Here is a 27,757-nt window from a genome sequence, read left to right on the forward strand (position 1 = left end):
CAACAGCTTCCAAATGCAAAACCACACACCTGGAATCAACCCCAGACCTTTTAACTACTTCATTGATTACAGGTTAACGAGGGAGACGCCTTCAGAGTTATTTGCAGCCCTTAGGGTGCGTTTACACAGAGAGATTTATCTGACAGATTTTGGAAGCCAAAGCCAGGAATGGATTTGAAAAGAGGATAGATCCCAGTCTATCCTCTATCCTGATCCCTGTTTATAGTCTGTTCCTGGTTTGGGCTTCAAAGATCTGTCAGATAAATCTGTCTGTGTAAACGCACCATTAGAGTCCATTGTCCAATTACTTTTGGTCCCTTGAAAAAGAGGAGGCTATGCATTACAGAGCTATGATTCCTAAATCCTTTCTCCGATTTGGATGTGGAAACTCTCATATTGCAGCTGGGAGTGTGCACTTTCAGATCATATTATTTATATAATTGTATTTCTGAACTTGTTTTTCTAAACAGCTAAAATAACAAAACTTGTGTTACTGTCCAAATATTTCTGGCCCTAACTGTATGTATATATATATATATATATATATATATATATATATATATATATATATATATATATATATAGCTCATACAGATGCAGAAGGCCCTTTATCACTGTAAATATTTTAATAGTCTAGATAAACAGAAGGTTTGTACATAAAGTCTTGCAAGCACTGATAGTTACACTGTGTTGGTTCAAACCTGTTGACACTGGATCAATTACAACAGCCTGGTGTATGACATTGCAATAAATACCTGGCCTAGAGGGAACCATCTTTAGAAGTAAAAACTACATGTGGATACAGTATACTGCAGTCAGTGTGATGCCATTAAAGGGGTTATCCAGCATTACAAAAACATGGCCACTTTCTTCTAGAGACAGCCCCACTCTTGTCTCCAGTTTGGGTGGGATTAGGTTATCCCGTTTCCATTGAAGTGAATGGAGCTTAATTGCAAACCACACCTGAACTGGAGACAAGAGTCATGTTGTTTCTGGAAGAAAGTGGCCATGGACAGCAGTATTTGGCAGTTTTTGAAATGGTTAAAGATTGTGCCTCCCCAGTGGGAATGAATTCATGAGTTATCCAGGGAGCAGGAAAAGTATTTCTTTCCTCACACCCAACACTATTCTTCCCCATCGGTAACATCTCAAAAGTATAACTATGTATTATGATCACAGCATGAAAGTGAAACCAAATTTGCATGCGGCTGCCAATGGCCACCTTTCAGTTTGGCCACGTTGCAGTTTCACCAGCATGTGACCATCACAATTTAAGAAGTTATACTTCTGAGGTGACACCAAGGTGAAAGTAGAGTGTTAGGGAGTGAGGAACGATAATACTTCACTCTACAGATAACCCCTTTAAGCCATTACTCCTGAGTTTAAAATGTCAAATAAAAAATGTGCGCCGAAAAGAAATGTTTCATCTGTTCTCTGCGGAGGTTCCCAGCTTTGGCGCCAAAAAAAAAGTTAGACCAGAGCATGGTCTCAACTCTTCCACCACCACAACACATTGATCTGCCGCTTATTAACATACTGACTTAGAAAGACATTACTGGGGATCCACAAGAAGAGAAAGAAAAAAGTAGCATGGCAAAGATTAATATGGCCCCCATTATGGTGTTGCCACCAGAACAGAAGGGCTTTGGGTTTGGGTTGTGAGATCTTCATGTGACTTTTCCTCTCTGTCAGTTCTAAATTTTAGCAAACAAGATAGATAAATCGATATGGCTCCAGAGGTAGGGCTGGGCGATATGGCCTAAAATTTATATCACGATATAATTTGATGCATGCACGATATAACGATATATCACGATATATAAAAAATTTTTTGTGTGTATACTCACCCCCCCCTTGCCAGTGATCAGCCTTCCCCTGTGCCAGTGATCAGCCCTCCCCTATGCCTTCAGCCCCCTTTGTGCCAGTTATCACCCCCCTTGCCAGTCATCAGCCTTCCCCTGTGCCATCAGCCCACCCTGTGCCAGTGATCAGCCCTCCCCTGTGCCATCAGCCCCCCTTGCGCCAGTCATCAGCCCCCCTTGCCAGTCATCAGCCCCCCTTGCCAGTCATCAACCTTCCCCTGTGCCATCAGCCCACCCTGTGCCAGTCATCAGCCCTCCCTTGTGCCAGTCATCAGCCCTCCCTTGTGCCAGTCATCAGCCCTCCCTTGTGCCAGTCATCAGCCCTCCCTTGTGCCAGTCATCAGCCCCCCGTTGCCAGTCATCAGCCCCCCGTTGCCAGTCATCAGCCCCCCCCCCCCCCCAGTGCCAGTCATCTCCCCTCCCAGTTTTCCAGCCATTTCATGTGCCAGCCATCATGTCCCCCCAGCCAGGGCCATCATCAGCCCCATGCCAAGCCATCTGCCGCCCCCGACCCCTCTGCTACTTACCTTTCCTGCAGGGCTGGCTGATGGGAGTCCGCGAGGCGAGACGGGCCGCGTCTTCTTCCCAGCATGCACTGGGAGACCTGACGTCACACGCATCAGCGCGCTAGCGCGCTGACGATGCGTGAACGGAAGGCCCTGCAGTGCGGTACCACGGAGCGGTAAGTGAGAAGCTTATTCACTACCGCTCCGTGGTATATCGCGATATGACGATATGCCAAAAATCTATATCGTCAACCGAATTGATGACGATATTTTGGCATATCGTTTATATCGCCCAGCCCTATCCAGAGGTTGCACCACTGCTCTTTTCTACAAGGAAAAAAGAGGAAGAAGGGTAGCAAATAAGTGCTCTTTTCATTGCAATGGTGTGCTAGAAATAAGGCTTTTTGTTGATTCTTGGATATTTCTCTTCTATGTATGTGACACATAAAGAAGAACTTATTGTAAAGTATCAGAGTAGAAAGCTTTGTAATATTATGGGTTAATTATTCTGCTTGTCTGTCGTAATATTTAGCTTTATGAAATGCACTTTGTTTCTTTGCCCCCAAAGGACCTCAGATCATTGACCCCTGGTGATAGGTGTTGAGCTAGTTTTTTATTGGGTGAATATAGGGCTATAATAAAGGCTGATCCAGTACACCAGGTCTCCATTTCTCTCGTCTTGTTCAACCATGAGGACCACCACCATCCTCCGACTGATTCTTGGTTGTCTCCTTCATATCACATGGGGGAGCGCCTTCGACCCCTGCTTTAAAGGAAAGGTGCTGCCCTTTGATGTTGAAAATGTAAGTATGTACTCTCTATGCTCTTCCCCGATGAACTACATAAAGAGATATCAAACGTTCTATCAGTTAGGTGTTCGGAACAGGAGCAAATAGAAAAACATGTGGGGTGAATTCAGGAATTAGCACATTCTCTGTCATGTGACTGAGATAGCTGCATATTGTACATCTAAAAGGCAGCAACATATTAAACGTTTAACATCAGCAGAATACCCCTTTAAGGCATATTTTGCTATAAAACATAATATTAGCTCTTAATTCTCCAGTTAGCAGTTATTAATAAATACTTTTGACAGAGACATATCAGAAGTTTTTACCGGTTGGGGTCTCAGTGTTTAGACTAGGCATAGGGGGAGATTTATCAAACATGGTGTAAAGTGAAACTGGCTCAGTCACCCCTAGCAACCAATCAGATTCCACCTTTCATTTTCCAAAGAGTCTGTGAGGAATGAAAGGAGGAATCTGATTGGTTGCTAGGGGCAACTGAGCCAGTTTCACCATGAGTTACACCATGTTTGATAAATCAGTTACTGCTGCAGCATCTTCGGGTCCCCGGCTGAATGATTCTGCCTCCACTTTTGAGACTGACCTTTCTTGACAGTGACAGCCTGCTCAGCCAATCCCTGACAGATATAAGACAGCATCATGACCAGTGATTGGCTGAGCAGGCTGCCACTGCAGAGATACATCCGTCTCTGAAGTGGAGGCAGAATCATCCAGCGAGGGACCCGACGACGGCACAGGAGGACATCGGGAGAGGGCAGAGAGGTAAGAATAGCATATCTGTTATGTTATCCAGCAACATGTTAAAACTTTCAAAAGAGCAGAATACCCCTTTAATAGAGCTGTGCTTGACAGAGACTTACTCGCAGCCCCCATTTAGTATCTAAGCAAGAAAGCATGAAAAAGTGAACAAGGAACTTATTGTACAACATGCAATGATGAGGTGTATTGCTTGCCTTTCAATTCAGATGACTTTGTGCCTCTCTTGATAGATTAGTGGAACAGATTACAAAACACCGCCCGCTAAACGAATCAGTCAGGTGAGTACATTTTGCCTTTTCATCAGTTTTGTCTCCTCCAACACACATCGCACATGCAGCACCTGTGCTAGGTATACAGCCATCTCCCATACAGTACTGTGATTCTTTAACTTCTTCTTCACAAATGGACATAACTGTATACCTGTAATGCTGAGGGTTACTGCAGTCCTACAGTCTACAGTTAGATATTGTACACTGGCTGGGATCTGAGCCACCTCTGATCCTTGTCAATTAACCCCCTAGACACTAGATACCTCAATCTAAGCAATTGTGGCATCTAAGTGGTTGGACAGATGAGATGGTGGGGTCTCTCTCTAATAGCTCATCAGCCTACATGTTGCTCTACATAGGATCACATCTTCAAGTCTCCTAGTGGTAAATAAAAAAAGTGTTTAAAAAAGTGTTTAAAAAAAATCCTAAATTTCTTTTTTACCCAATGAAAAAAGCTTTAGTATTGGAAACAACAGACATACATACTTATTATCTCTAAAGGAAATTGCTATTTTTCTGTAAGATGGAATAAAAAAGTTATCAAAAGGTCACATCTACTCCAAAATTATATAAATGGAAACAACAATTTTTTCCCACAAAAATAAACCTCCTCTCAGTTCTTTCAATGGGAAAAAAACAGTTATGTCGGTCATAATATGGTGATTTAGAAAAAATAAATTACAAAAAGTAAAGTGTTTAAGTGTACAAAAGGTGTGCTATTCCTTCTTACCTCTTCGCCTCCCCCCCCCCCCCCCGTGACACGCGCTGCTGACTCTCATCATCCACACCTCAGTACTACCTCTTATGTTAACACGGCAGCTCCTACAGCATGCCGCACAGCCCCACCTCCTGTTTACGCCCCGACCGCCCTGTCATCACGCTGGGATGTAGGACCTGCCATATTAACATAAGAGGTGGTACTGGGGCGTGGATGATGAGAGTCACGGATGGGGGGCGGAGGTAAAGAGGAATAGCATGCGCCGGGCCCGCCTCCTGTGCTTCACCTGGGCTCATTTGAATATCCGTTCAGCGGGGAAATTAACGGTGACTGGGCATAGAAATTAAAAATGATCCACAGCAGCGTAGTCTACATGTCAGCGCCGACAGATTGGTATGTATATCGCAATATTAGAGGTCAGAAGGTACATTCTCTTTAAAGTTGTCCCAGTATAAAGGCCAATACTGGCTGCTTTGGCAAGGAGTTATTCTGGTTTTCCCATTGCAGGAAGTGATGACATATTACTAGGATATGATATCACTTTCTGATTATTCGGGGACCCAACCTCCAATGGCCATCTGTGGGAATGTGTTGAAATTATCTAATAGTAGCAGGAAGTACCCATGTCAAATGAAAATCATTGAAGGGGGGTAAACCAGTAGTGTAACCTCTCTATTCTCAGGATCAGTAAGGTCCCAGTAGTGATGTTCACTTTCTTTCTAGAATAGAAAACCCATGACAGTACTTGAGGGTAACCTTCATAAACCATGCTGGACACTTGAGGACTTATACTTGCTCCTCTACTAAATTCAGAAAAAAGCCATGATGAAGAGTGTTACTATGCCTGAAATGCATTGGAACCTTTAAAGGGGAACTATGAGCACAGGATGTGTGAGCGGTGGAGGGGGGGGCGGATGACTTAAAGGGGAACTCCGGATAAGAAAAACTTGTTTTCTTTTAAAAGTACATTAAAAGTTATATAGATGTGTCTATACAATGTATTACCGTATCTGTGCGGTTCTGCCACACTGGTAGCTGATAGAAATCCAGGAAGTGAAGAAAAATGGCCTCTCTGCCAATTCACATTGTCTTCTGCTCCCATTGCTCTCCCACCTTAGGAGACAAATATTCCATGCCTCTGTCTCACATTGTGTGTGTTTGCTGATGATGCAGACAGGGGGCAGGGCGTGAAGTCCCAGGAGGCTTGGCTGGATCCCCCAATCCCCTGAGTGATCCACCATCTCTGACCGGCCAGAAGCAGGTGCAGCACTAATTTTACTGATTGTGATGGGTGGGGGACTGTGATGATCTGCTAAGGGAAAGCATTGCATTCTGGGAACTGCTTAACCAGGAAGGACATAAACACAATACAAAACAAAAAAACCCAAACAAATGGATTTTTGGTAGTTTCAAAACTGGGATAGACAGGTAAGTAATGCTTTATGCTTCTGCAGAAGTTTAATTTTTTTCAACCTCTACCTGGAGTTCCCCTTTAATGGCTTTTATTTACATTGTCTAGGAGGAGGATAGCCTTTACAGAGATTTGTTTAAGTTAATTTAGTATTTCTTGTGTCATTTCCATACAGATAAATGGCTTGTGGAACCTCAAAGCCTTAGTGGCCAGAACCACGCTGACTACTCTGACTGTTCTGAATAACGTGCACTATTCCTATGCCAAATTATCTCTGACAGAGAAGGAGGGAACAATTACTGAATTCTTCAATCCGTAAGTTTAAGTGAACAGGTTTCCTCCTCTTCGAGTACTGAATTTCTCTCATTGGGTGAACTGTTCATAGCTGAGTGGTATCCATTATTATTCTGTGGTTGGAGCCCAAATCATATCATGCTATGTATCTTTGTAACATTTGAGGTGGACACTGTTATTATACAGTATAGTGTGGGATATTGTCTGCAATATAGTTGGGCACATAGCGATTATTATGTAAATGAAGCCTTTTGAGTGACCTGAAAACATGTTGTGATATTGTGTTGAATGAGTTTTATGAGGAATGGAAATCCTTAACTAAAGGAAAGGTAAGGTTGTTCACATCTGTAGAGCTTTTGAACTCTTGCTTTTTCACCCACAGAATGGAGGGGATCACTGATGAGCCAATTCATTTACAGAGGGTCTCTGAGGACGTAAAAGTCCTGACTTTTAAAAAAGATGATAAGGAAGGTAAGAGCTCACATGTTATAATATGGGTGGATAGACTTCTCAAGTATCAGGACCAAACCATACTTGAAAAATAGGCCAACTTAAGGTGTATGATTAGGATAAGAAGAACATGGCTGCTATCTTTCAAGTCACAGTCTTGTATGGTGCAGGGTTCTTGCCTGTGTATTCCGAGTGTAGGCTTCGTACATACAGTGGGTTAAGGATGTTATGTCAATGTTATCAACATGACAATATCATGATTATGGTCACGTCACATGACTATGATCTTCAAGGTTCATTACCTAAGGGGCAGTGTAACTAAACATAGAGAGCTCATGTGCGCTCGAACAGAAGAGATAAGCAGCATCTTCTAGTAGAGGTTACAGCTCCTGACCCTCTTTCCCCACATGTGATTTTCTTTGCTCCACATCTCTACAACAGAGCTGTGAATGTGGAAAGTGGTGTGGGGGAGAGGGAAACTGCCATTGATGTGGGAGTTGAAGGGTATCAGTGCTAGTAATGGGGTATGGCTAAGGAGGATGTGAAAACTGCCAAATGGCTAGAGGGATGGGTTATGGTGACAGAAATGCTACACTGTGCTGCTGTTCAGAGGTAAAGAAGTATTTCTTACTTCACTGTGGTGTTGGGTTATACAGGTGGAGCAGTATGCATTGCTATAGCTATAGAACCAGGTAATACAGGTAGAGCAGTATGTATTTCTGCAGTGTGATGTTGGATTAAACACGGGGAGCAGTATGTATTTCTGCAATGTGTTGTTGGGTTATACAGGCATAGAAATGTATTTCTGCTCTGTGGTGTTGGGTTACTACAGGTGGAGCAGTGTGTAGTTCTGCAGTGTGATGTTAGTTTACTACAAGTGGATCAGTATTTATTGCTACAGTGTGGTGTTGGCTAACTACAGAAAAAGCAATAAGTATTGTTGCCTTGCATTGTTGGTTTACTGCAGGTGGAGCAGTATTTTCTGCTACAGTGTGGTGTTGGCCAACTACAGGTAAAGATGTATGTGTTAGTGTTAGATTACTGCAGGTGGAGAGGTATTTATTGCTGCACTTTAGTGTTGGTTTACAACAGGTGGAGCGATATTTATTTCTGAACTGTGGGTCTGGTTTGGAACTGCTCTGGGATATTATGTGCACTACATGGGGGTATTTGGCACTGTGCAGTAATATTTGCATCCTGATGAGGCTCCTACATCAACATGGATTTCGTTGTGGGACCCAAAAACAAAAAGTTTGAGAATCCCTAATTCACATAGTATGTGACAGCTCACCTCTATTCACATCAACGACAATCCTGTTCTTAGGAAGCAGCACATGATAGAACTCTGATGTTTTCTGCCATGAAGATGGATCCACTGTCAGACCAAGCTCATTGATGGCCCATTCTTGCCCCTCTCTACAGCAGGGCCCTCAATTATACATGACCCAAGGAAACTGCGCACTGTGCCTTTGTCTAGTTACAGCTGCGGACCTGTTCACCAGGTTTAGTTCTCATTGGCCATAGAAGAATTGCTTGTTGGTGTCATCCAACCTTAGCTTTGGCTGTTCAGGCATGAAGGGATTGGTAGTTTTATAACAGCTGGAGGGCATGAGTTTGACTCACATAGTCTAGACGACCCTTTAAGAATCATATGGAGGTAGAAGTTGCTTCCAGGCCCTGGTTTTTATAGGGCCCAATGTCCCTTCTGCCTCATAAGACACTAGTATTAGTGTCAGACGTGAGGTCCCTTTATAGATTTTATGCAAAAGTACTGCGGAGACACCATTACTTGTTTCTTAACGTCAGTGAGCCAGCCAGACCTTCCTCCGGGAAGGAACAACCAAGCCAAAGGCGTTTTCCTGTCAAGGAAACCCCCTTAGCAATGTATCCATCCACAGGCAGCTGTTTCAGGGTATTTGCCCCTCATCAGTGTGGAGTAGGATTCTGACTAGTGTGAGCAAAGCCTAGTAAGTGCATTCAGGAGAATGATGGTTGACCTCAGGGAGATCAACCAAACACCGTGGAGACACAATCACATGTTTCTCAATGTCAGTCAATCTAGGAACATTGCCCCCTTTATAGATTTTGCACTGGGTTCAGGAACTTCAAGTTTCTCTATTTGAATAGATCACAATATCAAAATGAAGTGACCATAAATTCCTAAACATGATGTATTGATTCCTCCTCCCTCCAGCCTCTACACTGATCACAATTGTTCAGCTTCACAGCCACGTCTTAATGATCAATCGTGTATCCAATGGCATTATTCAAACATCAGCCCTATACGGTGAGTCCTGTGTATGTAACTGTTCACATTCTCCACTATAGAGATGTCAATGGGAAAAGTTAAAGGAAACCAGAATCACTTTCATGCTGTCTGAACTATTATTCATTGGGGCGCTTCCTAGTGGCTTCTTCCCACCCCAGTCTTGATTGACAGATATCTTCCTGTTAGAGTATAGAGAGGGATCTATCAATTAAGACTAGCAGGGCAGGCAGAACCCACTGGGGACCACCCAGATGACTCATGGTTCAGGCAGTTCTGGTGCTGACAGATTCCCTTTAAAGGGAACCAATCAGCCCAATTGGGCTGATATGGTTCCCTGGAGAACTGTATAAAGCTCCTGAGCAGCCCAGCAGGTACCGGCCATGGCTGCAGCAGAAGCTATATACAGCAGAAAAAGAAGCTTTATTACCTGGGCGCGGCAGGCTGAGGCAGAGCGGTACTCATCTGGGCAGCTCCCGCCAGTGTCTAGTTACTGGTGGAATGATTGACAGGGAGATAGGCCAATATTGGGCATCTCTGCATGTCACATCCCCTCCGAGCGTGCTGACAGGCAGAAAGCGGTGACAAGACACTTGCAGGGAGCAGCCTAGATGACTATCGCCTCTGCCTGCCACGCGCCCAGATAATTAAACTACTTTTTCTGCCGTATAAAGCTCCTGCTGCAGCCACGGCAGGGAACCAGGGAACCATATCAGCCCAATTGTGCTGATTGGTAACCTTTTATGTAACCACTTTAAGTGGTGGTTCTACATCATGTGACCTCATATACTGTCCCATATACTGTACATATGGCAGTAGTACAGCACTTTATGATGGCTATATGGAATTTGGTCTGGAAGGATTACTCAGTTGCTAAATGCTTGATCTTTTTTTTTTTGGGGGGGGGGGGGGGTCCTATTGAATAGTAGTATCGTTTGCCTATTTTTGGAAAAACTATCTACTATTTGGATGAAAAAAAACTGCAGATTCTCTTTAACATCACTTAGAAACAAAGATTTAAAATAAATGATAAATAATAATATTTTAACTGCCCGATGTTACCACTAGGGGGAGCTCACCGCACCTTTTTAAGTTGTTGTTGTTGTACCAGTACATCCATATATAAGGACCCTACATTATTAAAAAATTCTTTTAATGTTACTTACTAAAGGAAAGGTAAGGATGGGCACATCTGTGTATAGTTATTATTTGAAGGTACTCACTTATATAGACCCCTGAGAGCAGTGCCACTTTTTATAGCTATTGTTAGTTGTATTAAATCTAGATTATCTCACATACTGGATCATCCTCACCACCTATCACCTCCTGTCTCTAGTGAGAGCTAGAGCGCTAGCTTCAAATCCACCGATAAATCTGGAAGAGTTCAAAGAATGGGGAAAATGCAAGGAATTAACCTTTTATAAGGAGTTCGACATCACTAATGATTACGGTAAGAAAATGATCATCAGTCACTTCCATTATCATTATAAAAGTTAGGAGATTATTTCATGTCATGTCCGCTGTGTGAAATTCATGGCAGCCATTATGGGGAAGCAATGTGTATCATTAGCAAGCATAGTCTCCATTGATAGTGAACCGCTCGCTTTGGCTACCTAAAGTGATACAAACTTCTACGTGTCACTATGGGTTTAACAGCTTCCACTGTTAAAGGGGTTTTCCGAGCATAACACAACAGGACTACGCTTTATGGCATCAGTTGTATGGTGCTTATGCTACACAATGAACTGGCGTGGAAGCAGTTGGCTCTGTTCACTGTGTAGTGGCCGGACCCAGTTACTGCAGCTCAGCTCCTGTTCACCAGAATGGGATTTGAGTTGCAGTTACACATCACTACCACTACACAGTGAATGGCGGCAACTGCTTCCGCCCCATTCACTGTGTAGTATGGGCTCCAAACAGCTGATGGGCAGAGGGGATGACACTCTGTCGATCAGGGACTGATGAGCTTGGCTGTGGATAGTTTATCTGTATGTTTTATCCAGAAAACCCCTTTAAACTAATATACATTAATGGCTACGGATTTAGAATGTAATGTCCTGAAAGCTCATGTGGGTGTTATGTGGAGGATTCCAAATACTTTTGTCCATATATAATATATATTATTGTGGTTTACGATAACTTGTATTCTTCTCTTTAGCAAATACATGCCCTGGACTTCTTGAAATAAAGACGCCTCTGAATCTGGAAGAATCTAAGGTTGGAGTCCACATGTGTTTTAAAAATTTAAAAGCGTAATATAAGTCAGTGAACATACTCATTCGAGCTCACTATTCGCTCAAGTATCGCGGTACTCGATACTCAAATTAATACCGCGGGGTGGCTTTAATCAGCCAATAAACATGCGAGAGGCTGTGAGGTTCTGCTATGTAGCAGCTCTATGTTGGCTGCTGGTATAGCTGTGATTGGCCGGCTGAATCAGGTGACCTGGGTGTATATAGACCCAGGTCATCTGATGCTTGGCTCTCTTGCAGTCTGTTAGCTGACAGGGAGAGCTGCAGGAGCAGGGACAGAGCAGGCTCAGGACTTAGAATACATAGTTAGGTAGGTGATTACCCAACATAGGCCAACAGTCCTCTTAAGGACTAGTAGGAGTAATTAGTGAGTGTTGGAAGGAAATAGCTGGAACAGTATATTAGAACTAATAATATATGTATACTGTGCTACACTTTTTTGCTGACAGAACTATACTCACTACTGTCCATATTTTTTTCTGCCTAGACTTTTCTCTTTCTTAAAAACAAAGCACAAAAAATTCCTGTGCAATACAGTATAATACAAGCGTTATACAGTCTAACAATTGTCCTAGTGCGACCGGGTAGTGGTGGGGATTGAGTATACACCGCTGTATACTGTGCAGAGCTTTTTTGCTGACAGTACTGTACTCACTACTGTCCAAACTTAAATATAGATATTTTCTGTCACTAGTGTTATCCCTTACTTGAAAACTCTGTTGTATACTGTGCTACACTTTTGTTTGTTGTAAAAGTGGCATAATTCAGGGAGCTAGAAGTCTTTAATGTCTCCATACATGCTCCCCCTTCTGCCCCAGTTCCATTTCTATAGTCTTTCCATTACTTTCTGAGATTTTCAGGTGCACCAGACACCCTCCCCTCTATCGAATAGGGATCCCCCTGAAAAAAAGCTTGAGTCTTCTATTGACCTTATTCGGGTTTGTTACTCAAATGGAATATTCAGATCAGAAAATACTTGACTTATACTCGAGTAATATCCAAGCATTTTACTACTCTCTCATCTCTAGTGGCCATAATCCAAGAATTCGGGGGGAAGTTATCAGTGATGTGATTACTCTATGGGCGTCCCATTGGTTAGGTCTCCAACAGTCAGCCATATTGGTCAGACTACCCTTTTAGAGCTCCCTACCCTCTGATACTGACTTCTCTCATACTCCCTCCACTTCTGTAGAATATCTTTACCACTTGGCATCTTGTGGCTAAATCTCAAAATTCAATGGATCAACATTATAACGTGAGAATCCTCTACACTGCCCGACTGGAGATCAGTAAGACAGAAGGAGAAATTACTCTAAAAGAGATCATCACAGCGTGAGTTCTACCCGAACATTCCCTTCTCCTCAGTGACCCTCTTGGTACTTGATTCCACTTTTTTTTTTAATCAAAGTCAGCCATTTTTTAGAACCGCCTTTGGTCAACCAGTCATCCAACCTGTATATACATCTTGAGTTACTTCCTAAGTCAGACTCTTGTGCCTTCTGTTGCTTCCTATACCAAGGTACACCAGCTGATAGCCACACATGAACCCTGTGAGCTGGCAATGCTAACTCATCCTTTCATGGTCTCCATCCATTTCAGTGGGGGGCACAAATAGCTGGAAAAATCTGACATTTACACAGAAAACAGACTAAGATAACAAACATACCAATGTAACAGAGCAATAAATATTTAGAACAAAGAAGCAGAAATATCTTAGACACTGGAATCCTTTCTTATAGAATGTTCTGGCTTCCTTCCCCCTTAGGCCGCAGGACAACGTTGTCTCAGAGCTGAAGTTTGGAGAACCAACTAAAGGTAAAGACAAAAAATATAAAATGTTAAATTATCTAAATATATGTAGGTATTTGAGAAAACAATGGTGAGCATTCATGCACACACACATTTGTAAGGCCAGATTCAAACGTAACGGATCCACAGCGGATTTTATGCTGCAAATTTGTAGAAAAATCTGCTCTGGCTTGCTTAGGGGGCTCCCTGCGTCTGCAGAGGGGCAGCGCACTGATTGGCTGAGCGAGATGTCCAGCCGGGAACCCCCGAAGCAAGCCAGAACGTTGAGCGGGTAATGTATGTACCGGGCCGTGGGGGGTAACGGGGCGGCATTTACTGTACATACTCGAAGCGGAATGTCTTCTCATTCAAAATGACTGACAAACAATCCGCAGCAGATTTCGCTGCAAATTTGCAGCGTAAAATCCGCTGCGGATCTGTTATGTGTGAATTGTAAGAATGCATATAGAGGGGGCTTTAAGCTGCGGCCGGCTAATTAACTATTTACATGCAGCTGTCAAAACTGACAGCTGCATTTAAATGCTCAAAGAACGGCTTAGCTGGTGGTCTAGTGGGTAGGTCGCCCCTCTCTGAGAGATCAGAACAACTATAATAGAAGTTAAAGTGAAAAAAAATAATAATAATTAATTAATTTAAAAAAAAGCCCTTTCCATAATAAAAGTTGAAATCACGCCCCTATTCCCCATTTTACAAATAAATTCTAAAACATGGGGGGAGATTTATCAAGCTGGTGTAAAGTAGAATTGTCTTAGTTGCCTATAGCAACCAATCAGATTCCACCTTTCATTTTCCAAAGGATCTGTGAAGAATGAAAGGTGGAATCTGATTGGTTGCTAGGGGCAACCAAGACAATTTTACTTTACACCAGTTTGATAAATCTCCCCCATAGTTCGGAATCGCCCAAACTATTAAAGTATTGCATTCCCGATCTCACATGGTAAACAGAGAAAGTACAAAAACCCGCCAAAGTGCAAATTTGCTGATTTTTTGTCACATCAAATAAAGAAAAATTTGAATAGAGCGCTGAGCGCTCAAAAAGTTGCAAATACGCAAGCAAGCTACCGATCATGGCCCAAAAAAATAAAAGCATTAAAAGGAAGCATTTTAAAGGTTTTAATTTATATATATTGTGGACATGTCACGGGAAAAGTGCTCGAGGGGATGTACATCTCACCCAGGTTGATACATAGTGTGAGATGGTGAGTCCAGGAGGCATCTGTGCTCAGCAGTGTTATGCTGCTGAGCTATTATTTATTATTGCCGGGCCTGGACTTACATGGAATGGCAGGTAGGTTTTGGTAGTGGGACTTGCCATTCCCTCCCCCTCGATCCAGTGTGGGTTTTGGGATCAGGTGAGCTCTGATCCCAATCAGCCTGAGAAGGCAAAAGGTGTGCTCAGTGTACAGGTCTCTCTCTCTCAGCCAGGAGTGAACAGCCTGCATGCTGTTTGATGAGAGCTGGGAAGACAGCCGCTGCTGGGGCCTGTTCACACCCCGCAATACTGCCGACTGAAGTGTCAGAGAGGTAACCTGTTTTTGTTAGTTAGCGCCCAGACGGGCAAGACCTTTTGTTTTGTTCTTAAAGCACAGTGTTGCTATATTTCTGTTACGGACTGTTTATGCTGAAAATAAACGCCAAGCTGTTATTTTACAAGTCCAAGTCTGCTGTGAACTGTGTCCAAACACACCATCCCCCGGGAAGATCCCTACAATTGGTGCTGCGGAGCGGGCAAAGCGGTTGCTAGGGGCAACGGTGTGCATCAACTTGGCTACAGCTGCGTATGTCCTGGGTGAAGGCTGCTGCTTCACTCCAAAAACAGTCAAGCAACATGGAGGAAATGATGAAGCAGCTAATGCAAGTGAGTCTGCAACAGCAACAGGCGTTGGTCGCACAACAACAGGCTCAGGCAGCCGCTAAGCAGGATCAGGAGGCTGCTAACCTGCGCCATGAACAGGCATTGGCTGCACACCAGCAGGCTAATCGGCAGCAACAACAGGCTCTGGCAGATGCTAATCTGCGCCACGAACAAGCGATGGCTCAACAACAGAGACTTATTGAGCACCTGATAGCAAAGCAAGAGGCGTCTGCAGGTGCTAATCCCCAGCTGGTGGCAGCAGCCGCGCCAGAGACTTTGTCTGTGAGAAGAGCTGTGCAGCGTGCGCTGCAAAAGATGACTGCTGATGACGATGTTGAGGCCTATTTAACTGTCTTTGAGCGTGTGGCTGAGCGAGAAAAGTTACCCTCCCCTGAGTGGGCAGAGGTCATTGCTCCCTATTTAACAGGCGAACCTCAAAAGGCCTACTATGACCTCAGTGAGCAAGAGGTCAAGGACTATCCTCGGCTAAGAGCAGAGATACTCGCCCGACTAGGAGTTACTGCTGCTGTCCGTGCCCGGAGAGTCCGCAACTGGAGCTACAGTCTGGACAAGTCAGCGAGGTCCCAGATGTACGACCTGATTCATTTGGCAAGAAAGTGGTTGGAGCCAGACACCTCTACTCCTGCACAGATCCTAGAGAGGGTCGTGATGGATCGCTACCTCCGCGCACTTCCTGCTGATCTGCAACGCTTGGTGGGACAAGGCGACCCTAAGAGTGCCGACGAACTTGTCAGCCTTGTGGAGAGGTTCCAGGCGACCGAGGACTACCTCCGTGATGTTCCTGCAGCACCGTCACCTCCCCGGAGTGCCAGACCTGTGCCGTCAGCTGGTAAGAGACTTCCATCTATTGGGGGAGTGTGGAGGGGTGCTGATAGAGGGAAGAGCGCTCAGGAGGCGTCTCAGGGGCAAAAGACTGGTGGTGGTCCCCGGTGGCTAAGTGGCCCTAAAAAGGACTCCCTGCCAAGGAGACCAGGCCCTATCCAGTGCTGGAGATGCCATGAGACAGGACATATGTCTGCCCATTGCCCTCTTACCACTGAGCCCATGGAGTGTGACGCTAGCCGGCGTCAGTCGCTATTTGCGGAGCCGTCTTTTGTTGCAGTCACTGGACTAGAGACTGAACCACAAGTCTGCAACATTACTGTAAATGACTTTCCTGTTAAGGCGTTGCTGGACTCAGGAAGCCTTGTCACCCTGGTGCATGCCAGCCTGGTGACTGGGGACTTTGTGCCAGCAAGACATATGAGTGTGGTATGCATACATGGTGATACAAAGGTTTACCCTATAGTACGGGCTAATGTCGGGACTGAACTAGGCGCTGTACAATATGAAGTGGGTGTGGTTAAAAATCTTATGCATAATGTGATATTGGGGCGTGATTTTCCTTTATTCTGGGCTCTATGGGGAAAACAACAATCCCCTGAAAGGAGTGAGGAGACCCCTAAGTCTATTGCATTACCCACGGTAAATGATAAAAATGTACAGGATGAAAATGATGCTTTTCCTTTGCAGGTCCTGGCTGGTGAGGAAGAGGCTCCTCCCACTGCGCAAAATGTTCCAGACTTAGAGGTGTCTAGGGATAATTTTGGTACTGCACAATTACAGGACCCCACTCTCAAAAATGCGAGAGAGCAGGTCACTGTTATGAATGGGGTACCTCAGGAACCAGAAGCTGAGAAAAGATTTCCACATTTTTCTATGACTAATGATCTCTTCTATAGAGTCACTAAGATTAATGAGGAGGTGGTGGAACAGCTTCTGGTGCCTAAGTCGTACCGGCGTCAGGTACTCGACATGGCCCATAATCATGTCCTTGGGGGCCACTTGGGGACAGATAAAACACAGGAGAGAGTCCTCCAGAGGTTTTATTGGCCTGCAATTTATGCTGACATAAAAAAATACTGTGAGTCGTGCCCCACATGTCAGCTTAGCGCTCCAGTGTCGCATTTTCGCAGTCCTTTGGTCCCACTCCCCATCATAGAGGTACCTTTTGACCGGATCGCAATGGACTTGGTGGGTCCCATTGTAAAGTCGGCTAGGGGACACCAGTACATTCTAGTGGTGTTGGACTACGCGACCCGCTATCCTGAGGCTGTACCCCTAAGAAACACTACCTCTAAAACAATTGCACGGGAATTGTTTTATATGTTTTCCAGGGTGGGGATCCCCAAGGAAATCTTGACTGACCAAGGTACCCCATTTGTGTCAAAGGTAATGAAAGAGCTATGCAAACTGTTTAAAATCTCACACCTACGTACCTCTGTATATCACCCACAGACAGACGGGTTAGTGGAGAGGTTTAATAAAACCCTGAAACATATGTTAAAAAAAGTGGTGGAAAAGGATGGTCGTGATTGGGATCACTTACTACCTTACCTGATGTTTTCTATTAGGGAAGTACCCCAAGCGTCCACAGGGTTCTCTCCCTTCGAATTAGTCTATGGTCGTCACCCTAGGGGTTTGTTGGATATAGCGAAAGAGACATGGGAAAGTGAGTCCACCCCATACAAGAGTGTTATAGAGCATGTAGCACAAATGCAGGACCGTATAGCCACTGTAATGCCCCTAGTAAGGGAACACCTCCAGAGGGCGCAAGAGGGCCAAAGCAGAATTTACAATCGTTCTGCAAGAATCAGGACCTTTAGCCCAGGTGACCGGGTACTCATACTTGTTCCCACGGTAGAAAGCAAATTCTTAGCCAAGTGGCAGGGTCCCTATGAAATTGTAGAGAAGATCAGTGAGGTCAACTACAAGGTACACCAACCAGGTAGAAGGAAGCCTTTCCAAGTTTATCACATAAACTTGATCAAGCCCTGGAAAGACAGGGAATCCTTGGTGGCGACAAAGCCTGTTGGTCATCTGTCACCACCAATCCCTCCGGTCAGGATTGGTGACACCCTATCAGTATCCCAGAAGCAGGAAGCTAAGGAGTTCCTGCAGAGAAATAAAGACAAGTTTTCTGACCTACCAGGGCGTACGCATCTCATTAGTCATCATATTGAAACTGAGCCTAGAAGCAGAGTAAACCTGAAGCCCTATAGGATACCAGAAGCACGGAGGGAGGCGGTATCATCCGAGGTAAAACGTATGCTTGACCTAGGAGTCATTGAGGTGTCCCAGAGCGAGTGGTCCAGCCCGATTGTGTTAATCCCAAAGCCCAATGGAACTTGGAGGTTCTGTAATGACTTTAGAAAGTTAAATGAGATCTCCAAGTTCGATGCCTACCCCATGCCCAGGGTAGATGAGTTGATAGAAAGGATGGGTAATGCCAGGTACATAACTACCCTCGATCTCACTAAGGGCTACTGGCAGATCCCACTCACTCCTAAGGCTAGAGAGAAGACTGCATTCTCCACCCCTGATGGGCTCTTCCAATACGTAGTGATGCCATTCGGGTTACATGGAGCCCCTGCCACTTTTCAGAGGTTGATGGACTTGATTCTGCGACCACATCGTGATTACTCCGCTGCCTACCTCGATGATGTGGTCATTTTTAGTCCGGATTGGGAAAGTCACCTCTGTAAGGTCCAGGCGGTGTTAGATGCCATAAGTGATGCGGGGTTAACCATCAATGCAGAGAAGTGTGCACTAGCCTTAGAGGAGGCCAAATACTTGGGCTACATTATTGGGAGGGGGTTAGTGAAACCACAACTAAATAAAATTGAGGCAATACAGAATTGGCCTCAACCCCTCACAAAGAAACAGGTCAGAGCTTTCCTGGGTATTACCGGCTATTACCGGAGGTTTGTGCCGAATTTTGCTTCAGTTGCAGCCCCACTAACTGACCTGACAAAGGGTGCGAAGTCCGCAATGGTGACATGGACTCCAGAGGCTGAGAAAGCTTTTAAAAGCCTTAAGTCTGCCTTGTGCCAACAGCCTGTGCTAGTTACCCCTGACTTTAGGCGAGAGTTTCTAGTACAGACAGATGCCTCTAACACAGGGTTAGGTGCCGTCCTCTCACAGGTCGTGAATGGCGAGGAGCACCCGGTGATGTACTTAAGCAGGAAACTATCCCCGGCCGAGAAAAACTACGCCATAGTTGAGCGAGAATGTCTGGCAGTGAAGTGGGCCCTAGAATCCCTGAAGTACTACTTACTAGGCAGGAGGTTTAAGTTAGTGACAGACCATGCCCCCCTAACATGGATGAAATTAAACAAGGAGAAAAATGCAAGGGTGACTAGGTGGTTTCTTTCCCTCCAAAACTTTAATTTCATGGTGGAACACCGGCCAGGGAAATTACAGGCAAATGCTGACGCCCTATCTAGGGTACACTGTCTGTGGGGACAAAATGCTCAGCCCTCCGGTCTGAAGAAGAGGGGGGGGATATGTGGACATGTCACGGGAAAAGTGCTCGAGGGGATGTACATCTCACCCAGGTTGATACATAGTGTGAGATGGTGAGTCCAGGAGGCATCTGTGCTCAGCAGTGTTATGCTGCTGAGCTATTATTTATTATTGCCGGGCCTGGACTTACATGGAATGGCAGGTAGGTTTTGGTAGTGGGACTTGCCATTCCCTCCCCCTCGATCCAGTGTGGGTTTTGGGATCAGGTGAGCTCTGATCCCAATCAGCCTGAGAAGGCAAAAGGTGTGCTCAGTGTACAGGTCTCTCTCTCTCAGCCAGGAGTGAACAGCCTGCATGCTGTTTGATGAGAGCTGGGAAGACAGCCGCTGCTGGGGCCTGTTCACACCCCGCAATACTGCCGACTGAAGTGTCAGAGAGGTAACCTGTTTTTGTTAGTTAGCGCCCAGACGGGCAAGACCTTTTGTTTTGTTCTTAAAGCACAGTGTTGCTATATTTCTGTTACGGACTGTTTATGCTGAAAATAAACGCCAAGCTGTTATTTTACAAGTCCAAGTCTGCTGTGAACTGTGTCCAAACACACCATCCCCCGGGAAGATCCCTACAATATATATATATTTTTTTTTTTTCCATTTGTGCAGCATATATTATGGAAAAATAAAAAATTAAGCATGGCAATACAAAGTATAGTTGGTGTCACAAAAAATAAGGGCTCATGTGGGTCTGTAGGTGAAAAAATAAAAGCGCTATGGTTTTTTAACACAAAGAGGAAAAATTGAAAGTGCAAAAATGAAAAGGGGTTAATAGGGAAAAAAAAGGATGTAACAACTGATGAATTTGTGTGCATCTGTTTGGATTAGTTTTTCCATAAACTTCCTTTAGAATAGAAAAAAAAAAACATCAAAACGGATGCTGGGTTTTATATTTTTGGTTTGCCACATTTTTGTGTACGCTATCCAACAAACGGATCCATTTAATTTTTTTTTTTTTTTTTTTAAATAATGGAAGTCAATGGAAAAACAGATCCAAACAGATGCACACAAATGCATGCATCTTTTCACCCATTTTTTCATCCGATTTTTTTCCCCCCCATTAAACAGTTATGTTAAACAGACAGCAAAAAGCCAGTGGGAACCCGGCCTAAGGGTACTATTAGATGGACCGATTGGGGCCAGATAACAACTGTAAACGAGCGCCGATCTGCTAGATCGGCGCTCGTTTACTGGGCCTATTACACGGCCTGATAATCAATTAACAAGGGCTGCAGGGACATCGTTACCGATGTCCTTGCAGCCCTTGCTTAGATGGTGTATATTACCTATCCACGCTCCAGGGCTGCTCCTGCGGTCCGCTTCTCCCCGGGTCCCGCACGCTCTAGCTTCAGAGTGGCCTGTCAGCTGACAGGCCGTTTAGCCAATCACAGGCCGCGGCGGTCCCGGCCTGTGATTGGCTGAGTGGCCTGTCAGCTGACAAGCCACTCTGAAACTAGAGAGTGCGGGACCCAGGGAGAAGCGGACCACAGGAGCAGCCCTGGAGCGTGGATAGGTAATGGATATCGTCAGACGCCGGCCACGCACCGCTATTACACATAGGGATTAGAGATGAGCGAACCAGGTTCGGGTTCGAGTCCATCTGAACCCGAACGTTTGGCATTTGATTAGCGGGGGCTGCTAAACTTGGATAATGCTCTAAGGTTGTCTGGAAAACATGGATACAGCCGATGACTATATCTATGATTTCCACATACACTCACCGGCCACTTTATTAGGTACACCATGCTAGTAACGCGTGGTCTTCTGCTGCTGTAGCCCATCTGCCTCAAAGTTTGACGTACTGTGTGTTCAGAGATGCTCTTCTGCCTACCTTGGTTGTAACGGTTGGCTATTTGAGTCACTGATGCCTTTCTATCATCTCGAACCAGTCTGCCCATTCTCCTCTGACCTCTGGCATCAACAAGGCATTTCCGCCCACAGAACTGCCGCTCACTGGATGGTTTTTCTTTTTCGGACCATTCTCTGTAAACCCTAGAGATGGTTGTGCGTGAAAATCCCAGTAGATCAGCAGTTTCTGAAATACTCAGACCAGCCCTTCTAGGATCAACAACCATGCCACGTTCAAAGGCACTCAAATCACCTTTCTTCCCCATACTGATGCTCGGTTTGAACTGCAGGAGATTGTCTTGACCATGTCTACAGGCCTAAATGCACTGAGTTGCCGCCATGTGATTGGCTGATTAGAAATTAAGTGGTAACGTGCAGTTGGACAGGTGTACCTAATAAAGTGGCTGGTGAGTGTAGCCTTAGGGCTTTATCCAAGTTCAGCAGCCACCGCTAATCAAATGCCGAACGTTCGGGTTCGGATGGAATTGAGCATGCTCGAGATTCACTCATCTCTAGTAGTGATGTGTGGTCGGCATCCGACAATTATAGGTTCTAACCTATATCAACGATCAGCCGATGATCGTTCATGGGCTGATCGTTGTCTTTATTACACAGAGCAATAATCAGTAGATTTGGCCGATTATCGTTCCGTGTAATAGTACCCTAAGTCAGTTAAATACAGTCACTCACACTGGCCAGCCAATCATGTACCTTCATCTTAGGGCTGATTGACCAAAAAAATGCTATAATTCAAACTTTTTGCACTTTTTTCGGTAGATGGCAACATAGCCTTGATCTTTCACACCGATGACGAGTTGCTGCTTTTGGGGGTACAAACCAATACTGGAAGAACATTATATCTTGCTTGTGAGTATGTGATGCAAACATATAATTTATAAGCTGTATTCCTTATCAGAGTAACCTAGGCTTTTTATCATCAAGATAACATACAGTATATTTAACAGTATATATACAGTTTATTTTAAACTGAATGTATTGTTATTTTTTGTTTTTTTTTTGTTTTTAAATTATGGCCTAGTGGCATACTATATATGTACAGTATATGTGTAGTTAAATACTCTAGAGCTTTCTAATAGCTTTCTTCTCTGTGCACAGCCTTTTGTTATTTACTTTATAATTCAATTCTCAGCTTCAGGGTTCAGATCTGTAATAAATCCTGCTAGCCACAACTGTAGTAGGCCCGGCCAGAAGCCTACTTGGGTCCTACACTCGGTGCTATGAGGCCCTTTAACAACTTCTCCTCACGGGGTTGAACATCCCCTTATTTCTCTTCTTCCTGCACTATAACATTTACTCTGATTGGATGCCTGAATATCATCTGTATATACACAAGAATAGTGATGAGCGAATACTGCTCAATCGAATAGATATTCGATAGAATAGTGAGATATTCGAATATTCGATATTCGTACGAATATCCCGCAAATATTCTATAAATATTCGATAAGCGTTCAAATCTCCCAGCTTCCGGTTTTATCCTCCAAATGGTCAAATAGATGTTTTTCACTAATCGAATACTTGTTCCTATAGACTTTAATGGGATTGAATATTCGAACGAATATTCGAATATCTCACTATTCGCTCATCACTACTCAAGAACAACTACAAGAGCTCATTTCTCTCCTCTATGTTTAACAGCCAAGACACCAACCGTAAAACAGTTTTTCATCAAGAAATTTGAGGCCCAGGCTTTTTGCTTTGAGACAAAGTTTAATTACATCATACCAGGAAGCAGCAAGGACAATGGTGGTAAGAATCTACGGATGATGGTAGGATTGTTCTTAGTATAAGAGCCACTTGATATCAGACTGTTTGTGTGGGGGGGGGGGGTAATTTTGCATTGAACTAATAGGCTCTGGGATGTTGTAATATAAAGCACAGCCACCACCAAAGGTATAGAGAGGTAACTATACCGGGTAATTAATAAAGGGGACGCGGTGATACCAGAGCCCCCCTGCCTCTTCATCGGCCTGTTTTACAGCTGATCATTGGGGATGCTGAGACTCCATTGATTTGATACTAATAATACGTTAAAGGAGAAGTCCGGTCAGAGCAATTTTTTTAGCAAGTGCTGGGGAGAATAAAAGAAATAACATGCTCTTACCTCCCCCGTTTCAGCACTGGTGGACACATCCTGCCACTCCGGTTACCAGCCGCTTCCTAGACCGGGTCATGACTAGAGACTAGCGAACTGACTAGCGAACTGGCCAAGGTTCGGGTTCGTATGAACCTGAACTCTCGGCTTCTGATTCCCGATGTCTGCCTGCTCCGTGGAGAGGGTGGATACAGCTGGAGGACCGCCTGGATAACTGGGATACAGCCTATGGCTATGGCTGTATCCCAGTTTTTTAGGTGGTCCTCAGGCTGTATCCACCCTCTCCATGGAGCGGGCAGACAGCAGGAATCAAAAGCCGAGAGTTTAGGTTCAGCAGCCATAGTGGGTTCCCGCCTCAGCTGCTGACTGGCAAAGTGGACCTCACAGATCATGACCCAGGTCTCTGCTTAGACCAGGAAAGGGTTGGGGACCCAGAAGCCGCAGTGGCAGGATGCGCCCACCAGCGCTGGAGCGAGGGAGGTAAGAGCATGTTATTTTGTTTTATCCTGCCCCTCCCCAGCACTTGCTTAAAAAGTGCATATGGCCGGACTTTTCCTTCAAGTCCCACATAACCCCATTAATACAAGGTATACAGAGGCAGGAGATATCGCCCCCATACACACACACTTCTAATTTCCCAATTCATGTGCTTTTGTATTTTAGGAGCTGAAGCTTGTTCTCAGCATCTGAAGCAATGGGTGCCCTCTAGTTATCGAGACGTAAGTCGGTAGCTTTTTCGGCTATGTTCACAAACAGATAAATAAACTCTAAATGCAACTATGAAATAGGTCTAAAACCCGACCGTATATTAAATCTAATAATGTGCTATATTAAAGTCTATGGGGACACAGCCATCTGTGCCCACATTGGGGGAGATTTATCAAACATGGTGTAAAGTGAAACTGGCTCAGTCGCCCCTAGCAACCAATCAGATTCCACCTTTCATTCCTCACAGACTCTGGGAAATGAAAGGTGGAATCTGATTGGTTGGTAGGGGCGACTGAGCCCGTTTCACTTTACACCATGTTTGATAAATCTCCCCCATTGTATATATTGTTATACACTATGCGCAGACTGACATATTTCCATAGACTTTTTATACATGCATGAAGAGGAGCAAAATTATGGTCACCCAGATAGGAAGACAAGTGGACCTAAGTCAATGTGAGCCGCGAAGGATACACAAGAGAGTTTGGCTATGAAAAGAAAATTTTTGAATATTAGTAATTAGGTCACCATAATCTGTCTCCTTCTGGTCATGTAAGTAGATGGTAGTAGGAGCGAGGATACACCTTACACAGCTCCTCTAATATCTTCTTGTGTCTGTATCTTGAGCTCCATACCCCATTACTACTATGGATACATAATACAGGTTCTGTACAGAAGATTTATATCATATTTGGAAACACTTGGTATTTATAATATCACCTGATTTTTGTACATTTTTCACCGGCCAATTTTTATCTTAGTCTTTAGGTAAATGGGTCCTGATGGCCACCGCCTATGAAAGCCTGACAACAGGGCTAGATGAACAGAATATACATAAAGAGATAACATTTACTCTTAAAAATAATGAAGTGCACCAGGACATCAGTATAAAAGAGTGAGTATGACCTACTGGGAGTAGTAGTGTCTGAATTACGGCTCTGAGAATGTACTAAGCTAGGGGGTACCATCTGGCGTTATATGGGAAACAGTCTAGTAGGACATATTCTGTCACATGCCGGCCATATTGGAGTTATGCTCTGGCATGCCCGCTAAAGTGGCGTTATCTAACCACATGGCGGCCATATTCCAGCTATCCTACCACATTCTGGTCGTATTAGAGTTATCCTACTGTACCTCATGGTGGCCATATTGGAGTTATACTACTTCATGGTGGCCATATTGGAGTTATACTATCTCATGGTGGCCATATTGGAGTTATACTACTTCATAATGGCCATATTGGAGTTATACTACCTCATGGTGGCCATATTGGAGTTATACTACTTCATGGAGTTATACTACTTCATGGTGGCCATATTGGAGTTATACTACCTCATGGTGGCCACATTGGAGTTATGCTATGGAATGCCGACCATATTGGAGTTTTCCTACCACATTCCGGCCATACTGGAGTTATTCTACCTCATGGTGGCAATAAACAATGTAGAAAAGAAGATCAGCTCATCATGTGTGCAGCACACTAGTAATGTTGGTCCTCATTAGATAAGGACAGGTGGAAACAATGCTTCCGGGCTGTTTTGCGGTGGCAGCAAACAGAAAAAAGGATGTTCACAGCTCCAATAAAAAGTTCAGAATCTTTATTCAAAGGTTCCTCTTAAAATCCATAGATACAGCATTAAAAAAAACAAGCCATAGTGGCAATACAGGAGTTATCGTACCACATGGTGGTCATATTGGGGTTATACTACTGTACCTCATGGTGGTCATGTTGGGGTTAAACTACCTCATGGTGGCCATATTGGAGTTGTACTACCACATGGCGGCCATATAGGAGTTATCCTACCACATGGTGGCCATATTGGAGTTGTACTACCACATGGCGGCTATATTGGAGTTATACTACCTTATGCAGGCCACATTTAGCATCTTTGTAAGGCTAAATTCACACTGGACATACCTGCAGCGGATTTTACACGGATTCCTCTGCTGTCATTTCCAATGTAATTACCTACTCGCAGCGAGATTGTTATCCCGCTGCGTGCATGTAATTCCCGGCCCCATTAACCTCCTGCTGCCGGGATGATACATCACCTGTTCTACAATCCAGCCGCATCTGAGGCTCCCAGAGGTCCTGCGCAGCCAATCAGTGACCGTGGCGGGCCATGCACTGATTGGCTGCGAAGGACCTACAGGGACCAGGAGCCTCAGATGCAGCTGGATCGTGGAACAGGTGGTGTATCCTCCCAGCGGAAGAGAGTTAATGGTGCCAAGACTTACATACTCACAGCGGGATGACAATCCCGCTGTGAGTATGTAATAACATTGGAAATGACAGGAGAGGTATCCGCGCAAATTTGCAGCATAAAATCCACTGAGGATATGTCCAGTGTGAATGTAGCCTAAAACTGGAAAAATACAACTATTGCAGTTTCAAATACTTGACACTCAAGACAGTGAGACTGGCCCTGGAATCCAGAATAGTTCAGCTAAATCAGGGACAGTTGGGGGTAGATAGATAGACTACTATACAGATAGTCCAATACAGTAATGGGTCCTTACAATTTTGAGCAGGGCTTTAAAGAAAAATAATGGGAAAAAAAATGTTAAAGAGTCACTGTCGTTAATTTTTTATTTATTTTTGCAGAAATCAATAGTCCAGGCGATTTTAAGAAACTTTGTAATCGGATTTATTAGGCAAATATGCCATTATCTGCATTTAAAAAGCCTTTTCCCAGGTCCCCACCTCCTCTCCTTTCTGTCATCCACTGCTTAGAATCAGGAAATCTCAACGGATCCTGTCTGTGCTATGGAGAAGGGAGGAGATGGAGGAGAAATCATGGCAGCAGAGAACAAAGGTTTACACAACAGGGCAGCTGTTCAGAGGGCTATTCAGAGGTCAGATAGGTCAGTGGGGACATCAGAGGAGAGAGAGAGCCCGGTGATGTAGCTTTTTTGGTGTCTGATTTCCCTCTCTCCATAGGAGAACAACGAAATAAGGGGGGAGAGCTTCAAACTGCTTTTTCATGATAAAAATTCATTTTTCGGCTAATAAACTCAATTACAAAGTTTCTTAAAATCGCCTGGACTATTGATTTCTGCAAAAAAAAATTTAATGACAGTGACTTGAAGGGGTTGTAGCAGCGCCACTATTCTCAATAGGCGGTGTGCGGTACTGCAGCGAAGTCCTATTTCCATAAATCATAGATCACTAAATGTTATCTTATTCCAGGCTTTCCTACAAAGGATTTGCAAACACAAATACAGACACCCAAGGCATTGATGTATATGTGGAAAAGACATCTGGACAAGTCACTTCTATAGGTAACACTGCACAGATTACTAGAATTGAGTGTCAATCCAACCATGGTGCACACACCCCATAGTAGAACCCAGAATATAATCTACCCAACTGTGACTTGTATTGTTAATATATCAGATTCTGGGGGGCTCCAGCCACCATGAGGAGCGTCAGATTGTCTACAACAGGGATGGGGAACCTTTGGCTCTCCATC

The 27,757-nt window shown here is 44.3% G+C and overlaps 1 protein-coding gene across 1 annotated transcript in view; it reads left to right on the top strand.

Moving 5' to 3' along the window:
* Positions 1-3,022: 3,022 nt before the first annotated feature.
* The window catches only part of LOC138766335 (uncharacterized), a 51,460-nt gene continuing 26,725 nt past the window's right edge, over positions 3,023-27,757 (top strand). The window contains exons 1-14 of the mRNA XM_069943873.1: positions 3,023-3,171; positions 4,164-4,211; positions 6,507-6,646; positions 7,008-7,096; positions 9,270-9,362; positions 10,678-10,791; positions 11,500-11,558; positions 12,786-12,925; positions 13,359-13,408; positions 22,238-22,327; positions 23,120-23,230; positions 24,240-24,295; positions 25,046-25,179; positions 27,475-27,566. Coding sequence (XP_069799974.1) covers positions 3,058-3,171; positions 4,164-4,211; positions 6,507-6,646; positions 7,008-7,096; positions 9,270-9,362; positions 10,678-10,791; positions 11,500-11,558; positions 12,786-12,925; positions 13,359-13,408; positions 22,238-22,327; positions 23,120-23,230; positions 24,240-24,295; positions 25,046-25,179; positions 27,475-27,566 — 1,330 coding nt within the window. The 5' untranslated portion in view covers positions 3,023-3,057. The remainder of the gene's footprint in view (positions 3,172-4,163; positions 4,212-6,506; positions 6,647-7,007; positions 7,097-9,269; positions 9,363-10,677; positions 10,792-11,499; positions 11,559-12,785; positions 12,926-13,358; positions 13,409-22,237; positions 22,328-23,119; positions 23,231-24,239; positions 24,296-25,045; positions 25,180-27,474; positions 27,567-27,757) is intronic.

Source organism: Dendropsophus ebraccatus, chromosome 10 (genome assembly GCF_027789765.1).
Source record: "Dendropsophus ebraccatus isolate aDenEbr1 chromosome 10, aDenEbr1.pat, whole genome shotgun sequence".
Classification (NCBI taxonomy): Eukaryota; Metazoa; Chordata; class Amphibia; order Anura; family Hylidae; genus Dendropsophus; species Dendropsophus ebraccatus.